The 19,092-nt window shown below is 32.6% G+C and overlaps 1 protein-coding gene across 2 annotated transcripts; it reads right to left on the bottom strand.

Annotated features, from left to right (window-relative positions):
• Positions 1-12,167: 12,167 nt before the first annotated feature.
• LOC129319803 (putative clathrin assembly protein At4g40080) lies at positions 12,168-14,188 on the bottom strand. 2 transcript variants are annotated; one of them, XM_054964874.1, is made up of 2 exons: positions 12,919-14,188; positions 12,168-12,685 (listed from the first exon to the last, which is right to left on the bottom strand). In XM_054964874.1, the coding sequence occupies exons 1-2, from the start codon at positions 13,845-13,847 to the stop codon at positions 12,640-12,642; spliced, it is 975 nt and encodes a 324-aa protein (XP_054820849.1). In that variant the 5' UTR covers positions 13,848-14,188; the 3' UTR covers positions 12,168-12,639. The 2 variants fall into 2 exon arrangements, with proteins under 2 accessions (XP_054820849.1, XP_054820848.1); XM_054964873.1 differs by lacking the exon at positions 12,168-12,685 and having other exon boundaries at positions 12,790-13,881; positions 14,007-14,185.
• Between the last annotated feature and the right edge of the window lie 4,904 nt (positions 14,189-19,092).

The raw sequence follows: 19,092 nt of genomic DNA, 5'->3' as shown, positions 1-19,092 counted from the left end.
GTTAACTTATTAAATTTAATTTTTTATAATAATAATGATAAACATAAAAAATAATCACTTATACTATCAGGGTTAAAGTTAAAAAAGTAAAAATATATTTTATAAAATTAAAAAATAAAAATAAAAATTTATAAAAATTAAAAATATACTTTAACTTATTATTTAACTTATTATTTATCTTTAAACGTCTGTTTTAAAAAATTTAAAGCATGCTGGCCTCTTTATCTTGCCTTTTTGTTTTTGCGATAATTTTGCCAAAAAATATCACGTCACTGATAAGTCTTGGGTTTATCATGCCGTCGTTGATAGGTCAAACATTTATTATATTTTAATTAAAATTTTAGCAAAAAATTGTGTTTGCTTGAATATATTAACCTATTTGGTACTTAGTAAATCTTTGAGTTTAAAATTTAATTTTTGACGGATACATGATAAGGGTAACATTAAACTTATTTTGAAAAATATAAGAATGGCATTATTCACTTTTAAACAGAGAGAGAAAAAGCAAGGTCTACCCTCTATTTTTGCCGAGATAATTTTCTTAAAAAAATTCTTAATAAATCACTTACCTTCCCTCTTACCGCAGCGATAGTCCTGGGGTGAAAAAGCAGAGCTTGCAGTTGATAAGAACTTAAATGCCCATTTTTAATTTGAACGAATATTCTTTTTATTTGAATTCAAAAATTATATAAAAATAAAATTAATTTGTATTGTTTCTCTGAGTATAATTATGATTACTAATTTGTATGATAAAGAATGCAATTGATCGTGGGTTCTGAACTTTTTTATATGAAGCATAAATTTGATTAAAAGGGGTTTAGCTTTTGCCTTTTGTATATGAGGAAAATTGGTCACGCATGTTGGTGGGGAGAGTAATCCTATCTCGCCAATGTGTATAGAGAAGTCAATATTCTATATTTGTATTGATTGCCCTATTGTTAACTTTATTCACGGGTGTGTTAGGATTTTAATTGAAAAAAATTGATTAAAAAAATTGATTATTAAAATGTAATGGTGTTTGAATAAAATTTTAAGAATTAATTATGATATTAATTTTTTAAAATAAAATAAAAATCTACTTCACTGAAATGTAATTTGAAAAGTTAAATGAAATTTTAAAAATGTGGGGTGTTCGGGTAAAAATTATCAAAACCATAATTTTGTGGCTAAAATTGATTTTTCAGGTGTTTCCAAACAGGCTCCACATCATTGACCTGCAGTCTATAATTTAATTTGATGAAATTTAAAATTTAATTTATTTAGACCTTGGTTGCACTATTATGTGAAAGACAATCTATATTAGATTATTGGTCACCGAGGGCATTTTACATTAATGAGTGGAAAATAGTCAATAGGTACACTAGTTATAAGTAACGAATTATCATAAATTTACATCAATTATATGAATAACAACATAAATTTGTTTTTATATTGGTTTACATCTTAATCAACATATATCTTTAATCAAAACATCATAATTATAAGCACACCATTCTATTGTATTTTTCTTATGTGGGTGAGAAAGAGAAAGAAAGGAGGGAGGGAAAGAAGGAGAGGAAGGATTGAAACTCTCATAAATGCGTGTCTGCGTTTGGCACTTGGTACCGTTGATGAGCTCCTACTCATCAGGCCAAGATTGCACCTCCCCTCCGTTATAGTCTAAAATCATATTTGTCATTTATTTAAATTAATATTTAAATACGTTTAATATTATTTTTGTTAAAATAAAATTTATAAAAAAATATAAAAATTTTGATAAATTTACTCATTATCAATTTGATCAATACAAATTTAATTTAAATGGTCTAATTTATTATTAAAAAATTTTATACTTTGACTATAGATAGTTTAGATATAATTTGAATGACCTAATTTAATATTAAAAAAATTATAAATTTCATAAATTAACTATTTAAATATACTCTAAATAATTCATATTTAATATTAAAACTTTTTATTTTTTAATAAATATAATATTAAAAATATTTAAAAATTAATTTAAATAAACAGTAGAGATCATTTTAGACTAAAATGGAGGGCCAAGATTACTCATGGACTTGGCCTAATGAGCACTCTGTGATGAGTGCTAAATGCGAACACCATAAATCTATCCAATATTTCTCAAAAATTAAATACAAATAAAAACTCTAGCCCTATTTATAGAGCTATAAGAATAATAAAATAGTAAATATAAATCTAAATTATAATTCTAATTTAAAGATATTGATAGAATGCTAATATCCTATTTTATTGAACTTAGATGAATATAAGATAGTGATAAAATACAATAATAAATCTTAATACTAATGGATAAAATCCTTATTCAAGTATTCTTGATGAATAATCCTAATATATTAAATAAACTCTAATTATCCTAGTTATCCATTATCTCATATTTCATCAATATATTAGTGACATAATTTCAATTTCTTTGCTAGTTTTGGTCTTCAATTTCTAGTCTCATTTGTCTCCTGATTTCTTACAAGATATTAGGGGAAGGTTAATCAAGTTTTGATCTCCAACCCTCCCTTTTTATTTTGCTTTCATGATTACTCTTAAGCCTTGTCGAGGATTTAAGAGAAGTAACTTCGTTCCAACATTATATTGTGTTTTTCCTACGCAAGTTAGAAAGAAAGAAAAGAAGGGGGGAGAGGGAGAGAGAGGACTAAAACTCTTAAAAATCTGTCCAATATTTATTAAAAACTAAATACAAATAAAAATTCTACCTCTATTTATAGAGTTATAAGAATAATAAAATAATAAATAATTTAAATTCTAAATCTAATTTAAAGACACTGATAGGTTGCTAATATCCTATTTTATTGAACATAAATGAATATAAGCTAATGATAAAATAAAATAATTAGTCTTAATACTGGTAGATAAAATGCTCATTCAAGTATCTCTAATAAATAATCCTAATATTTTAAATAAATTTTAATTATCCTAATTTCTCATTATCCCATATTCCATCAATATATTAATGATATTATTTCAATTTCTTTGTTAGTTTTGGTCATCAATTTCCAGCCTCCTTTATTGCTCCCTGAATTCTTTGATGGTACCAACAATAAATTAATTAAGTTTTGATAATTTGTTTGGGCCGTAGCCCTTTCTTTATTTTGGTTTCAAAATAATTCAATTTGAAATTTTACCTAATGATTCATGCCTTTGAGAATCACTTTCAAGTTTGTTAAGAATTGAGTGTAACAAGCTTATTTCAATCATATTTTGCTTCTTCACTCTCAAGTTTTCTCACTTAGAGATTCATTCATTCAAAAATTACTTTCAAGTTTGCCTAGGACTAATAGAAACTACATCGTTCCACTTCTCTCATGTGTGTATATGTATACATGTGTGTATATGTATATATATAGACAGCTACATTTTACATTCTATTTTAGTAATATGTTTAGACTTGGTGTGACAAGGATTGGGGTAGGAGAGGGAGATGAAAGTTTGGAAATGTACCAAGTTCGGAACCTTGAAATGGAATACGAGTTTCATGGTTATTATTAATTCACTAAACCCCATGTCTTGACAAGTGGACAACACCAATTAAGCCAATCGTGGCTTCATGCAAATTTTACATCACGACAGGTCCTTGATGTCGAAAGCTCTGCTCAAACTGTCCTTCGTATATTATTTTAGTATTTATGCCACAGACGACAGTAAAATTATTTTGAAGTGATCAGGAAGAGGACCACCTAGTCAATTTTGCACTGCACAAGCCATTTGTTTATCATGTAACATTCGTTCCGTATAAAATAGCCAGGGTTCAAGGTCCTGCACTGATTAAGAAGTGGATGAATTAGTCTAAGTTGGGGTAAATTTTAATTATATCTGATTAAACAATTATTTATTGGAAAGTTGCGAAATAAGAGCTGAGATGGGGAGTGTAAATTAAGTTTGGAATCACTAGGTAGCAGAGTACGGCGAGGACTGGTTCCTGGGCTTCTAAATGGACAACCAAGACAAGTTCAGTACCAGCAATTCCCCCCAACCCCCCAGGCTTTTCATAACTTACACAACAGATCATAAATAACAGGGGGCAGTGGAATAAAATATCTTAAAAAGGAGTTAACGAGTATGACGACGGAGACCAAAAGATCACAGACGTAATCACCGAGGTAGTCCTTCAAAGGCAGTGTCAGAGTCCAAGCCTGTTCACATTCGTCTCATTAGAAAAAAAATCCCTCTGCAATCCAATTAATGAACGAAGACTTGCTTAAAATTGTGATTCCTCTGTAAACATTTGCTTTTAAGCAGTATCATGACTCATGAGTTGTATTTCTTTTTTAAGAAGCTTGCAGGGAACTGGGAAGCTCAATTATGCACCTTACTCGCAGCCAGTTCACAAGTTGTGAAGAGCTTGGAATAAAAAGTTACCTGTAAAGGTCATTCTGAACTAATTGACGGAAGACAAATAGGTCCAGTCACAAGGTAAAAAAGAAATGAAAATAAAATAAACCAAAACAACACTAAAAAGGAAAAAGAAAAACATGGCTAACACATGTCCACCTACCAACTAAAATTCCTAAGAAGAAATATATAAACTTGTCTAAAATTACTTAGAAGAGCATAGATATTCTCCTTAATCACAAATGAAGAAGAATCCTCAGCTAGATCAATGCCAAAGAAAAAGTCAGCTAGCAAAATAAGTTGATAACTTAAGCTCGAGCTTCACTGTCCTCAAAAGATATGGCCGCAATCCATGATAAAGCTGAATAGAGATGATATGTTTTCAAGGATTCAATATTCACACGTCTACGTTTTGACCAAGTAAGCAGGGCAAGTTGTCGCCCTTCATGCAAGATCAAGATATCTAGAGCTATATGTAACTTTCTCTTCTTCTTCTTAATGCAGACAAAACTCCATCCTTCATTATGGCAGTGAAATTCCTTTGCTTGGATGTTCAATAGATTTTCATAACAATGAATTTGTGGACTTAGAGCCTTTTTTTTAGCTGCATGAAGATCCAAATCATTCCAAGTACAAATATGGTTAAGGAAGTAGAATGCATGATGAAATTCCTGAATCGGTTCAGATTTAGCTTAGTTCTCTCATGAATAATGCCATTCCTCAATTTCCAGGTGATGTTAATTAGCAGAACCATCAAAAAAAAAAAAATCAGTCTCCAAATTAGATATAAGTTTCTAGGTGAAGTCCTTAAGGACTTGAATGCAATTACTATTATTTAAGAAATCAGATCTAATTGATAAAGAGCCAAACGGAAGAACCCTTGAAAAGGGACATTTGAAGAAGATATGAGGAATGGTTTCCTTACTCGGACATCCAAAAGAACACATATTGTTGACTGATAAGTGATTCTTTAACAGAGTGTCACTGGTAGGAATTGCGCCTTGAAGGAATTTCCAAAAAAAAAAACTAACCTCATGTTTTTTGGGTAATTTGAGCTTCCATATTGATGTCCAAGGAAAGGTATTTGATGTGTGGACATTCTTGAAATTTCCTTGTATTACTCTACAACCTTTTCTAATATTGTAATTATTAAAAGAACAACCCACACAAACAAGCATTGTCAAGTCGACTTGCATAAGAAATTGGAATGGAGGAAATTCTGAGGGCATCCTCATTTGAGTAAAGATGCCACAGTGATTGCATATCCCATCGAAGGGGATTCCAAGAAGATGCACTAGGAACAATTAGATCAAAGACATTAAGTTGATTTGCATTATGGTTCTTTAGTAGAGCCTCATCCTAAAAATGACTATCAATCTTAACATTCCTTCCATTGCCAATTTTCCGCTTCAATTGGCTCATAATAATGTTAGAATGGCCAAGAATTCCTTTCCACAGCCATGGGGTGTTATAAGGTGAAGATTATAAGAGTAGATGAGCTAATATCCACATATTTCTTTTTGAGCATAGAGTCCATCAGGGAGGCATCAAAGCATTGGACTTTCCTCCAGATTTGCTTAGCGTAATATTCTAAAATTTCACCCTAATTTTTCACCAATTACAAAATTTCCAACAATGGATATCCAAACAAAAATGAAACAATTTATATTTTTAGCATGATAACACCTTATTTCCCTTCTACTTCTGTGCTTGAAAAAAAATCATCTAGTCAAAGGTGGGTTAATTTGAGTTAATAGCTATTCGTCAAATTCAATGAAGACTTACCATGTAGTAGGATAACAATTCCAGACAAAATACCTAAACAATACATATTTTCTAAACAAACTCGACATGTCATTCTTTCAAACAACTAGACGATTACATACTTCCAAACAATAACCATTTTTGAACAAAAATACATATATTTATATGTGCAATAATCATCCCACTTGACAATTATTTTCCAAACAATAAAAACATGCTTATTTTAACACATTTACTTCTGAACAAAACAAACACACACAATCACATATTAATAGTAATTACCTTGATTTCTTACAATTAAAGCTCCCCCATAGAAGAGCACATTCACCTTCCTCAGTATTTCTACCATAGTCTATATACATTACAAGACTAATTATGATTAATAAAGTGTTAATTAACACTAATTAAAGTGTTAGCACACTAGCCAAGCCCTAATCCCATAATTAGGTTAATTAATTCAACTAACCTAAATCTGTCGCCCCCTTTCATTCTCTCAAATGAACTCATGATCATTCTTAATATAGTTCCTATTTACTAATTTAACCTCTACATAACCCATATCATTGTCTGATCACCTAAATGATCTAGAGTTTTTAAATTTCAACCATTCAATATTATAAACAACCTAAATCATACTTATTTAACCTTAAAACAACCATTTAATTCACAATTAGGGGTTGGGTTGCTAAAAAATTAGAGCCCCAACTTCATACGATAGAAAAATCACTTAAAATGAAGAAAAGAGGGCAAATAAGAAATTTAATGAGCTTACCTTAGCTATTAAATGCTCAAAATTGTGCACGATGAATGAATTTCACTAAACCCTAGTAGAGCTCATTAATTTTGCTTAAACCCTAGCTTTTCTCTCCCTCTCTTGTCTAATTTTCAAGCTAGGATGATTAAGTGCACGTCTGTACTATATATCATAGCATGTGCAATGTGCATTATGATGCATGACATAAAAATAATGCACTTAATTTACTCTTACTATTTGGATTCAGTCCAATCTAATATCTATTTTGAACCCTATTTCACCTTAATATATTAGTCTAGGACTAATTTGAATCATATTTACACACCTACATATATGATTAACCACAATTAACCTTGACTAAAGATTGATTCTCTAATGAAGCCTCAATAACATCAATCCTTAATAAATTTCTTATAAGTCAATCCCCAAAGTCATACCATTTCATTAGTTCATTTCCTTAATATAGTTGCACATAGTTAACGAGGTCCTATTGACTAAGTGAATAGGTCTTAGTCCCAACCCCCCATAGTGTTTTGGTAAGAAAAGAATATCCTTGCTAACCAAATGCATCTTTTTCTTCCCTCTAAAATTCCCCAATGAAAGTCTATGCACTTGGCATTAGGGCTGTTCACAAGCGGCTACAGGCCACCCATGGCCTTATCCATTACCTACCCGTTTTTAGCTAAACGGGGAACCACTCACCCGTACCTACATACACCCATTTTCACTCATTTCAAAACGGGTATATGCGGGTTTGGGTTACCCATTTAATCTGCAGTACTTATATTCTTAATAAAAAACAAAAAAAAATATCATTCCATTCGATTCATGAGACAAATTAGGATTCAAGTAACACATTCAAACCAAATTTAGTGTGAAAGCAACTCGAACTTGAACTAAATCCAGTAAAATCGAAGCAACTCGTTGAGGAGATGGCTTAAGTCAAGGCAAATCGTGGAAGACAACTCAAACTAGACCAAGAATGGAGAAGATAACAGAGTTGAAGTAGATATGTGTGAAGCAGATTGATGCAAATTTATGCAAAGAGAAGCAGATCTGGAAAAGCTAAAGTAAATCTATGTGTGCACGAGTCAAAGCACGTCTGGATTTGTGTGTTGTCTAACGACGAGGCTCTCTTGTAGCAACACAAACGATAAAAGGAGGAGACACCGAGAATGAGAAAAAGCTAGAAGACTCAAATAGTAAAGAAGAGAGAAGAAGGGGTTGATGCCAAGAAGAAGAAGTTAGTCAAGTCACACTGATAGTCATAATGGTAATTGCTGATGTTGGTCAAGGGGCTCAAGCCGAGAAGAAGCCAGAAAGCTGGAGGGGAATCGAACAGTGAAGAGAGGAGGAGACCGAAGTTAGGGCTGGGTTTGGTTGGGTAATTGAGTGGTGGACTAATGGTAAAGGCTAAGTGACTAAGTGGGTCTAATTTAAAAAAAAATATACGAGGGGGGGTACGGGCCACCCGTGCCCTTACCTATTACCTACCTATTTTGTATTAAACAGGTGATCACCCACCCGTACCCGTTTTCTCCCTTTTATATACAGGTATATATGGACCTGTTTAGCAACAAGTCGGGTGGGTTTACGGATCTGTGAGTAAAATGCTCATCCCTACTTGGCATCAATCTCATGACACAGAGACGTGGGCAACTTAACGCAAGAAAGTTGACAAATATTGGTTGTGGACAAGGCAGACTTAATAAGAGTCTTCTAAAGGCTTGAGATAGAGTTAAAATCTTTCAAGAGACCAAAATTGATCTTTAATATATTACTATATTACATTTGGATCACAATATAAAGTATTAATAACTAATTCATGGTTTTCAAAAAACATTAGCTGAAATCTAAATTTCTTAAAAAAATGGTACATCTTTTAAATTATATCCTTATTAAATATCCAATATAAATGCCTTGGTAATAATAATTAAAATTTTAATGTATTATTTTTTAAAAAGAATAATAAATAAAGTAGGAATATAATTTAAAAATTAATTATAAAAATTATTTAATATTTTATATTTTAAAATAAGTAAAATTTTTAAAAGACATTATATATTGTGGTTAAAGAAGTACCTTAAAACAAGTACCGAATGAATCCGAGTTTCTTTTGCTTTCCATGGCCACAAGAGAGGGACACGTAAGTGGCCAAGCTTCCTACTGGCTACAACACATATGTGTGCTTTTTCGTTCTACTCTCTCTGTGCCAAATAATAAAAAACTTTTAAAAGAGATTTACCGTTCTAAAATATAAAATATTTTAAAAAAATTAAAATTTTATTAATAAATTTATTTTAATATTATCTTTTTTCCTTCTCTATTTAATACTAATTAAGTATGTATTTAAGGTTATTAAATAAAGAGCATTTTTTAAAGTTTACATTTTTATTTTTGAAAAATAAGATCGTTGAGTATATTTAATATGAATTATTGGTATGTGAGATTTTGTTTAGATATGTTTTATAATTTGAGATAGAGGGAGTATATATTTTGTTCAATTCATCTCTTTAGCACCACCAAAAGAGATTGCATGACCCAATCCTGAGCCTCACCACCCCTCCACAATATTGCATATTACTCGCAATATTTATTTAAGCTTATGTCAAATTTGATTGTTTGTGTGTTATTACTTAGTAGGGCGTGTTTGTTCAATTTTTTTAAAAAAAGTAAAAAATCTATAAAATTTCTATTATTTTTTATATGAAAAAAAATAAAGAGTTCTCGTTATTTCAATAAAGAAGGGGTGAAATGAGAGATAATATAATAGAAATATAGAGATATTATAAAATTTAAAAATACCTAAATAGTAAACTATTTTTATAAACAACATTACAGAAGGCAATTTGACTGCAATACTGCAGCAAAAAAATTATTTCCTCATGTGCTACATTTTTAAAAATATTTTCTCATACACTATAAATTTAAAAATTGATTTGATGTATACCGAATTTCAGAATTTTTTAATATAAAAGTATGGAACTTGGTTTCATACTTTATTAAAAAAAAGTTGATATGACAAGTTAATAATCTTCTTTCTTTTTTTTCCCTGCGTGGATAATTATTCATTTTTCCTGTTTTTTATTTTATTATTTAGGGTCTTGAAAAATGTAAAATATTACCATCTCCTACTTAGATTAATATGAACTCTCGCTATGTGTGATTGTTATTTATACAAATTCGGATATGAATTTTATATTTAAAATATTGCATTTCACATGTGACATTTAAAATTCATATCTTTAAAATTCTTTATTTGGGTAATTTAAAAAGTTTTAAGTGAAAGAGAGAGATAAGTTAATATTTAAAGCAAAAATAAAAATTGAAAGTGATGTGTTAACTTCTACTCCCTCCATTCAAAAATGTAAAGAGTTTTTAATTGAATCTTACCCTCAATAAATTAATTAACTATTTTTCAACTAATTCTATTTTTCATATTACCCCTATTAAACACTTATAATAAATATAAAGTTATTATTAATAATGACACTTTTGAAAAAAAAAGCAATGATTATACCTCAAAATATTAAAAATGCCTTACATTTTTTAACATTCAACTCCTCAAAAAATGCTTTATATTTTTGAACAGTGAGAATATTTTTTAATTGATGAGAAACAAGAAGTAGAGATAAGAAGATATGGAGACTTCGATAATAAAAATATGAGAACGAAATGTTTGAAGTGACTGAAATTTTAATTAACTAATAGCACGAAGAAAATTTAAAATTGTGGAAGAAATATAATAAAAAATAGATAAAATTGGCTTTAGAACTTAAATTTTTGTGTACCAAAAAAAGAGATTTGATCTAATCCAAATTCTTATTAACCCAAACACACTCATATAAACTCATTAATCCAAATTTCTTGTGTTTTTATTGTTGATGTCTCCATGTCTTCTTATATTTACTTCTTGTTTCTCCTCAATCAAAAAATAAAAATTAACACATCACTTTCAATTTTTATTTTTTTTAAATATTTGGGATAATTATATTAAAATTTTACATTAGAAAATTAATTAATGTAAGGTTTGTTGACAACTGAAATAAATTATATTTTATCAATGGATCTTGTAGTAATTAATTTTTTTGTGAGATTTGGTTCTAATTCTCCCAAATATCAACTTATCTCTCTCTTTCATTTGAAATTTTTTAAATTACCTAAATAAAGAATTTTAAACACATGAATTTTAAATGTAGATTTGAAATGTGATATTTTAAATATAAAATTCATATCTGTGAGAGTTTGTATTAGTTTGACAGGAGGTGATAATACCTTCAAGTTTTCTAAGACACTGAACAATAAAATTTGAAACTATTGGCTTGTCATATTAATTTTTTTTTAAGCCAAGTTCCATACTTTTATACTAAAAAAAATTTTTAAACTGTATGTATCAAAGCAATTTTCAAATTTATAATATGTTGGAAAATACTTTTAAAAAGATAGTATATGAGAAAATAATTTTTTTTGCTGCAGTATTACAGTCTGATTGCCCAATCAGAAAGATATTATATAATCTGAAAATTATTAAATAATAATTACTTTCTATGATTGTAATCAAAACAATTTCCGATATCTTTCGTTTTCATCCTATTTTTAGGGAAGAGAAGCCACAAGTTGGTTGGGCCATCATTTACTGGTACCAGATGGTGATGATTGATGAAATGTTGAATCATGATTGGTAACAATTGATAAGGGTCGGTGGCCCAATACTTCAATCTCTACATTGTTCTTTCGGTTCCATGTATGGTGGGCTTCCAACAATTTAGGGGGAAAATAAAACCATGAGCTTCCGTATAGATAAGCCCACGGCGCAGTTATCTGAAATTCAAAGCCTTGAAGGGTGCGTTGGAGACATGGAAAATTTCTTTAGAGAAAAGAAAAAGGGAGAGGGAAAGCTCTTTCCTCGTGTTTTGCTAAATAGCAGTGACTAAAACATGTTCTCATGTTTATGAGAAAGATCTTTTCTCCGTTCAATCTCTTTCTTATTTCCATTTTATACCAAACAGGTTATAAGCTGTGAAGGCAAGTGAAATGGTTTGAAATGGCATCGCTGGCTAATTTTGCGTAGACATTTCTAGTTCTCATGAAGTGTTCGGGAGCATCACAAGTGAACCGAATATAGAAATGGGAAGATGCTGTGTGTTTTTACATAATTACATGCTCAAAAGCTTGTTATGCTATTATTTGGATTAAGTTGGTCGCTAAATTGAAGCATGCTTAGAAGTAAAGCAGAGATAACAGGACATAAATACCACGAGAATTATCTTGTGGGAAGACAAGTCTATGCGTTATTGATTGCGATTGAATAATAATTCAGGTGTACAAGCTCATCTGTCTTTCTTTTCTTTTTATAATAAAAGAAAAATAATATTACAGAGAGTTTTTTTGGCTCTGAAGTGTCTTTGAAGATGTAAGATGAGTAATTTCTATCACCCTGTAGATGCGAGTACGTGTCAAGGTCATCAAACAACGGATAAGTTGAGCTCTCCAAAAAGCAACTCGTCCAAAATAATTTCATTTCCACATTAGATATGGCTTTCAGTTACTGGTTGTCGCTACCACATTCAATCAACCACGACTCTGTCGGCCTGCTGACTAACAAGCGTCTCCTCAGTTCTCTCTTAAACATATGGCGATCGCTGAGTTTTGAGTCCTTGAGATCCCACTCCCAGACGCGTGGTCTTCAGCGCCATTGTTACATGGGATCCACCTTTTAATTAGCGTTTACCAGTTGGTTAGCGGATAATTATCTCTCTTCATCCGGATTCCGGACCCAACTCATACGCAATTTCCATCTTCATCCTGGATTCACGTACGTACTTTGTATCATACAGTTTAATGTGCAGATAATCAAATGATCAAAAGATATTTTACAGGAACGAAAATGTTCATAAGGAGATCCTGAATTAAATTAAGTTTATATGCAATTGTAAACTATAAATCACAATCCCCAGCAAAAGGAGGAAAATAGTTTCCATAATTACAATAACCTCCCGGAGGGAAATCGGAGATAATCAGCTGAACTGAGAATTGACCTCGCAAACCGATCTGATTCGCTGGCCCTATGTCTCCTCACGGTTTTGTAGCCCTTGATCTCCTCTCTGAGAATCTCCTGGTCAGCCTCCTCCTTCACTTCTCTCACAAAATCCCAGAAGCTCTGTTCCGCCACCATCCTCCTCATCCCTTTACTCTCCTCCATTCTCTTCAATTCGTATACCAATTCCACCGCTTCGCCGAAGCTCAGACATCCCAATCTCTCTCTGAACTCCTTCACTCTCACCCGCACCTCTTTCATTATCGAAATCCAATCCTCGCCCACCAAATTCTCTATCTCCTCCACCAATCTGTTCCCCTTCGTGGATTCGCAATCGGGTTTTCTTCCGATTTCGTCAATCAGTGCCACTAAAGCGTCCGTCTCCCCCAACAGATCGGCGTTCATGAGACCTGACACTCTTTCTCCTTGCGATTCTGCATCGGATGAAGAGTTTGATCCCAGGAAGAACCCTAGGGCTCTGGAGGTGCACAGCAACTGCTCCGTGTACTGGGCGTACCATCGGACCCAGGAAGACAGCTCCCACGATATTGAACTGCTGTTGTCTCGGAAATTGGAGAGTTTGAGGTAGTTCCGGCCGCCGGAGGCAGGGTACACGGAGAGCTGGTCCTGGAGGATGAAGGTGCCGTGCTTGATGATGTGGTGGACAGCGATGAGGCACTTGAGGGCGACAGCGGAGTTGTGGGTTTTCTGGAGGCGGTCCATCAGGAGTTCGATGGCAGGGGCGGCGGCGGCGCGTGAGCCGTCGCCGAGGGAGAGGAGGGTGGAGAGGTGCTTGGGAGTGGGAGGAGTGAAGGAATCATGACTGGTGGCGCGTAGGAGGGAGAGGGTGGCGCGTTTGGAGAGCAAGGCAGCTTTGCCCTGCGAGGCCTTGTCCTTCATCACCCCTATGAGATTCTTCAGCTTCGCCATAAGTTCGCGTTGGCGGTGCGCAGAGTAACGATGGCTGCAAGAGAATTAAGAGCAGCAAACTGTTATAAGTTATTGGCTGACTTGGCGGCGTTGATGATCAAGCGCTGCCCCATCCCATTCCTCCGATTCAATGACGAGGTCAAATTAATATCACCGTACCTATGATGGGCTTTCAGCTCAGTATTGCGATCATCTCCTTTTGTCAACCATACTTCCAAGAGAAAATTGTGCAGCTTTTGATGACATATTTGGTAAAAGGGACAAGTGTTGAGCTTTCCAAAAATTCATCGTATATCTATAACCAAGATTCTATAATAAGCTTCAGAGTTGGTCCTCTTCTTCTTCCAAATTTCTAACCATTTGACAATTTCATTCAATTCTTCCAACTTTCGAAACCTCGTGTGGCAGTGGCAGTGTAAATTTTCTCGCGATTAAAATTTAAAATTATAACCAGGAAAATCCCATTGGTTGGTTTTAAAAAGCATCACAGTGACAGGGTGACATGCTAAAAAAATTGGAAAGAAAAATCCCAATGGGGACATTTTTTGTTCAGTGTGTTATTAAATGTGTTCACATTGGTGCTTGGGAGTATGATGATTTAGGATTTGATTAGAAAAATTAATGTTAAAGTAAAAAGTTGTAGAGGTTGTAAGTTTAGGTAGCAAAAAAAGTAATTATGTTGTTTGACGTTAATTATCTAATGAGGTTTTCAATTGGGATTATCGCATGATACTTCTTGTCGGTGTTAGGTCAATATGATAAATCCAAACTTCCATTGTTTTCAATTTTTCTGAAAGATAAGAAATCACATAAAACTTTTTTATTTTGAATAAATATTGAAGTTTGAAAAAATTACTGGTTAGTTCTAACCAAACTCAGAAAAAATGTCTTAATTTGAAAATAAGAAATACACAATCGTAACAAATGGGGGGAAGACTTGGATACTTAATAATTAATAATGTTTAGGTGGCTGATTGATTGGAATGGGCCATAGGTGGCTTATAAAAATGAGTAACACGCTTATGAAAAATTAATTTTCTGTGGACTAATTTTTGAAGTTTGAATGGTAAACACATACATATCGTACGTCCAGATGTTACAGAATAATGGCGGGAGATAAAGGTCAGCTGATTAAAGTCGTGGCGAATTCTGGGTATATGTGAAGGGTTCGTTTAAATTTTAGTTAAGTATAATAAATTATAAAAATAATTAATTAAGTGATAGATTTTAATTATAATTGATTATATTATAAAGCAATGTGTTTGGATACTATTTTTTTAAAATTAATTTTAACAGAATTAAAAATATTTAGATAATTTAATCAGAATCAATTTTAGTTATATAAATTACTATATAATTTAATTCTTAAATATTAAACATTAATTTTTTGAGGATACAAAATTTAAAGTTTATTAAGGAAAAAAAGAGAGAGAAGAGAAGAGAGTTTAATTTTATTTTTATTAAATTATGTACTTGTTTGTAATTTTTTCGTGGGCTTTCGTTTGTAATTTTCTCCAACGTTTTTTTGATAAACTTTTGGCAAAAGCTGATTCCATCAGCTTCCGGAAAAACGCGTGTTATGTTTCAGAATTGATTTTTGTCCTTTTTCAGCTGTTTGGGTAATTTCATTTTAAAAATCAATTTCAGGCAAAAAAAATCAATTTTGAAGCCTAACCAAACGGGCACGAAATTAAAGACAGCAGAAATTAAGTGGGTCCTTTGGGACTTCAAAGAAGCAAGTAAACATGCATGGCGGTCTCTTTTAGTATTACTCGCACCACGTTCCCGCCTGCATTTCGGCAATGACGCTAACGCATCCAGCGTAATCTAAATTAAAGCACCTTTCCTTTTTTAATCAATCCGATATTCTTAGTCCATTTACATGTGTGACTTACCTGGCCCTCGCAAAAGTAGCATCGTTTCAACTCTCAAAAATAGGCGTCATCAACGAGCATAATCTCTCTTACAAAGAATTGTTACGATGCTTGACCTTAACACCTTATCTGACATACGCCAAGGAGCTGGGTTGTGACATGACCCGCCACAATAAGCAATTTTCTTGGGTATTGAAGGGGCGTTCACAATATAGTAATGCAATGGGCTGGATCCGCTCACAGAATGGGTTGGACCTGCATGTCCATCAAACAGGATGAGTTCATCATCACGATAAACGTCATGTTTTGGTATATCCATGTAGCAAGAAACAAATAAAATCAAGGAGGAAAGGGCCACTACAGTCTTATCCAGTAGGCCCTGTTGTGGCTGATAGTGGGATTGTAGTAAGGAAAAAAGTGAGAACCCACGATCTATCTACAAATTAAAAGTAAAAAAGCCCACCTTACAGAAAAAGAAAAGAATATCGATGATAAAGAATGAAATGAAACGTGGCTTTCTGAAAATCATTTTGAGGAAAAATTAACTCATTATTGAAATTCATCGTATATTTATAACTGGGATTCATCGTATATCTCCTTTGCACCTAGTTTTGGCTAGTTCCCATGAAGAAGGTTACCATTAGCTCCTTCTTTTGTATTTTTTATTTTCTTTGAACTTCTAGCAAGTAAATCATCTTCTTCATTAGAGTGGGGATGGATGGATTGCAGTGACGGTCTTTTAGGTGAGAGCGAGAGAGCTACGCTATAGATATTCTGAAAGACAATTGGAATTCTGAAAATCATTTTAAGGAAAAATTAGCTTGCTTTCGTGACTCCATTCAAATCTAGAATAAGGAGGTCTTTTGGTATGGTGGAGGCTAAGAAAAGACATATTTTAGCTACACTAAATGGCATTTAAAAATCTAATGCTTATCCTTACTTCAGATTTTTGTGTCAACTTGAAACCTTTCTTCAATAGGAATTGGAAGAAATTTTGAAATGCAAAAAAATTAAGTGGTTTCAAAAGTCCAGAATTGATTAGATAAATAGTGTGATAGAAACACTAGATACCATTTCAAAACTACTGTGAGAAGAAGGAGGAATAAAGTTTTTATCTCTGAAGAATGATGCTGGAGACATTATAGAAGGTGATCATGAACTTCAGGATCTAATCTCTTGTTTCTTTAAGCAATTCTACAGTCTTGAAGATGCTCAAGGGAGTTACTTATCCACTGAATCCTCTTTTCCCGTTATTGAACATTCTCTTATTGATGGTTTGTCTACTATCCCATCCAAGGAAGAAATTTGAAAGACAGTTTTCTCTATAGGCCCTTGTAAGACTTTGGGATCTGATGGCTTCTCTCCAATCTTCTTAAGAGGAAGTTGGGAAATTGGGGGGGGGATCTTTTTTGTCAATTTATTTTAGAACTTTTCCAAGGCAAGGCTTTTGTTAAGGAAGTTAGTAAGACTTTTATCTCTTTAATCTCTAAAAGAGATAATTCAGAGTTGATTAGTCACTTTAGACCAATGTCTCTCTGTCCTATCCATTATAAGACATTGCAAAAATTTTAAATCAACAATTAAAAGGATATGTGGATTCAATTATATCACCCTTTTAGACTAGTTTTGTCCTTGGCCGTCAAATTCAGGATAATATAAAGACAGGAAATCTTGCACATTATGAAGAAATCCAAGAGAAATACAGGCCTATTTGTAATGAAAATTGATCCTGATGAGGTATATGATCTCATAAGATGGGATTTTCTCCAACAAGTTCTGCTTGAAGTTGGTATGAGTTCTGCTTTTATCTCCTTAGTCATGAATTGCATTACAATTGTCTCTTATAATGTTTTATGAAATAGAAATCAATTTGATTCTTTTACCCCTCAAAGAGGTCTTCGATAAAGAGACCTAATTTCACCCTTTTTGTTTGTTTTGTGTATGGTAGACTGTCTCATCTAATCAGTGATGCATTTGAGTTTGGTCAATGGCAACCCATTCACATTGCCAAGCAACGTCCTTCAATTTCCCATTTGATGTTTGTTGATGATTTGCTTCTATTTGGTGAGTTTATAGAGAAATAAGCTTCTGTTATGATAAAATGCCTTAAAGATTTTTGCTCTGCTTCAGGAGAAAAAGTGAATTTGTCAAAGTCTTCACTTTTTGTCTCCAAAAATGTTTATGCTGAATTGAAGGGCGAGATTAAAAGAATAGCGAGAATGAAAATTGTTGCAGTGATAGATAGATACTCAAGCCTCCCTCTCTCAAATGATAGGCGGCCTAGAAATAAATTTTGTTATATTGTTGAGAGAGTAAAGGCCAAACTTGCAAGCTAAAAGTCAAACTGTCTCTTTACAATAAGGAAAGTTATCATAAGCAAATTCATGCTAAGAGCAATCCTTCTGTGCCCCATGCAAGGTGCCAAAGTTCTTATCTTTATTTGTAACAAGATAGAGAAAATACAGAGAAGTTTCATTTGGGGAAGCTCACATTCTAAGGGCTTTCACCCAATCAGTAGGAAAAATATATCACTCCTTAAAACCTATCGAGGCCTCAAGGTTAAAAAAACTATCCTAGATTAATAAAACTTGTGGTATAAAGCTTGCTTGGAATCTTGTTTCTAGTAATAAAGGCTTTTGGGTTGACTTGTTGCAAGAAAAATATATGCTTAGATCTGAGGAGAACTTGTTGAATTCTACTAAAATGGATTTTCCTTTGTGATAGTTTATATGTCAACATAAAGATTTTGTTGAGAAGGGAACTAGATGGCAACTTAGGGATAAAGAATCTATTTTTTTCTTTAACTACTAATGGCTGTTTCTAAATAGAAAAATCAAAGATATGGTGATTAGACCACTTTCTACAGAGGAATCAAAGTCTAAGGTTACAGAATGGATACACTTTGGCACTTGGGATTTTATCTCACTATCTCTCATTGTGTTTTTAATGTGATTCTTTCCAAACTTATCTCTACTATACCCACTTCACAATTTGCTGGTAGTGATATTATGCTCTGGAATGGCACTTATATTGGGTCTTTTACTTTGAAAAGTGCTTATTTTATGATTGAGAAATCACCTCTAGTTTTTTTATCCTAATTTTAAATTAATCTAGAAATGGAAAGGGGTTGAGAGAATCTATCTCTTCATTTGGCTTTCTTATCACAACAAACTCCCAACAAATAAGTGACGTTCTTCATAGGCTGGGTGTTCTCCTTTTTGTTCCTGGTGTGAGATAGCAAAAGAAGATATTTTGCATATTTTTAAGGATTGTACTTATGCCCGTCAAATATGGTGTAAACTGCTACTCGTAATCACTACATTACTTTCTTTACTTTGGAGCTGAAAAATTGGATGGTTAAAAATCTTAAA

This window comes from Prosopis cineraria, unplaced genomic scaffold (genome assembly GCF_029017545.1).
Source record: "Prosopis cineraria cultivar Desert tree isolate PC_DT_omini unplaced genomic scaffold, ASM2901754v1 PC9, whole genome shotgun sequence".
Taxonomy (NCBI): Eukaryota; Viridiplantae; Streptophyta; class Magnoliopsida; order Fabales; family Fabaceae; genus Prosopis; species Prosopis cineraria.
This window is presented reverse-complemented; position numbering and strand designations above follow the sequence as displayed.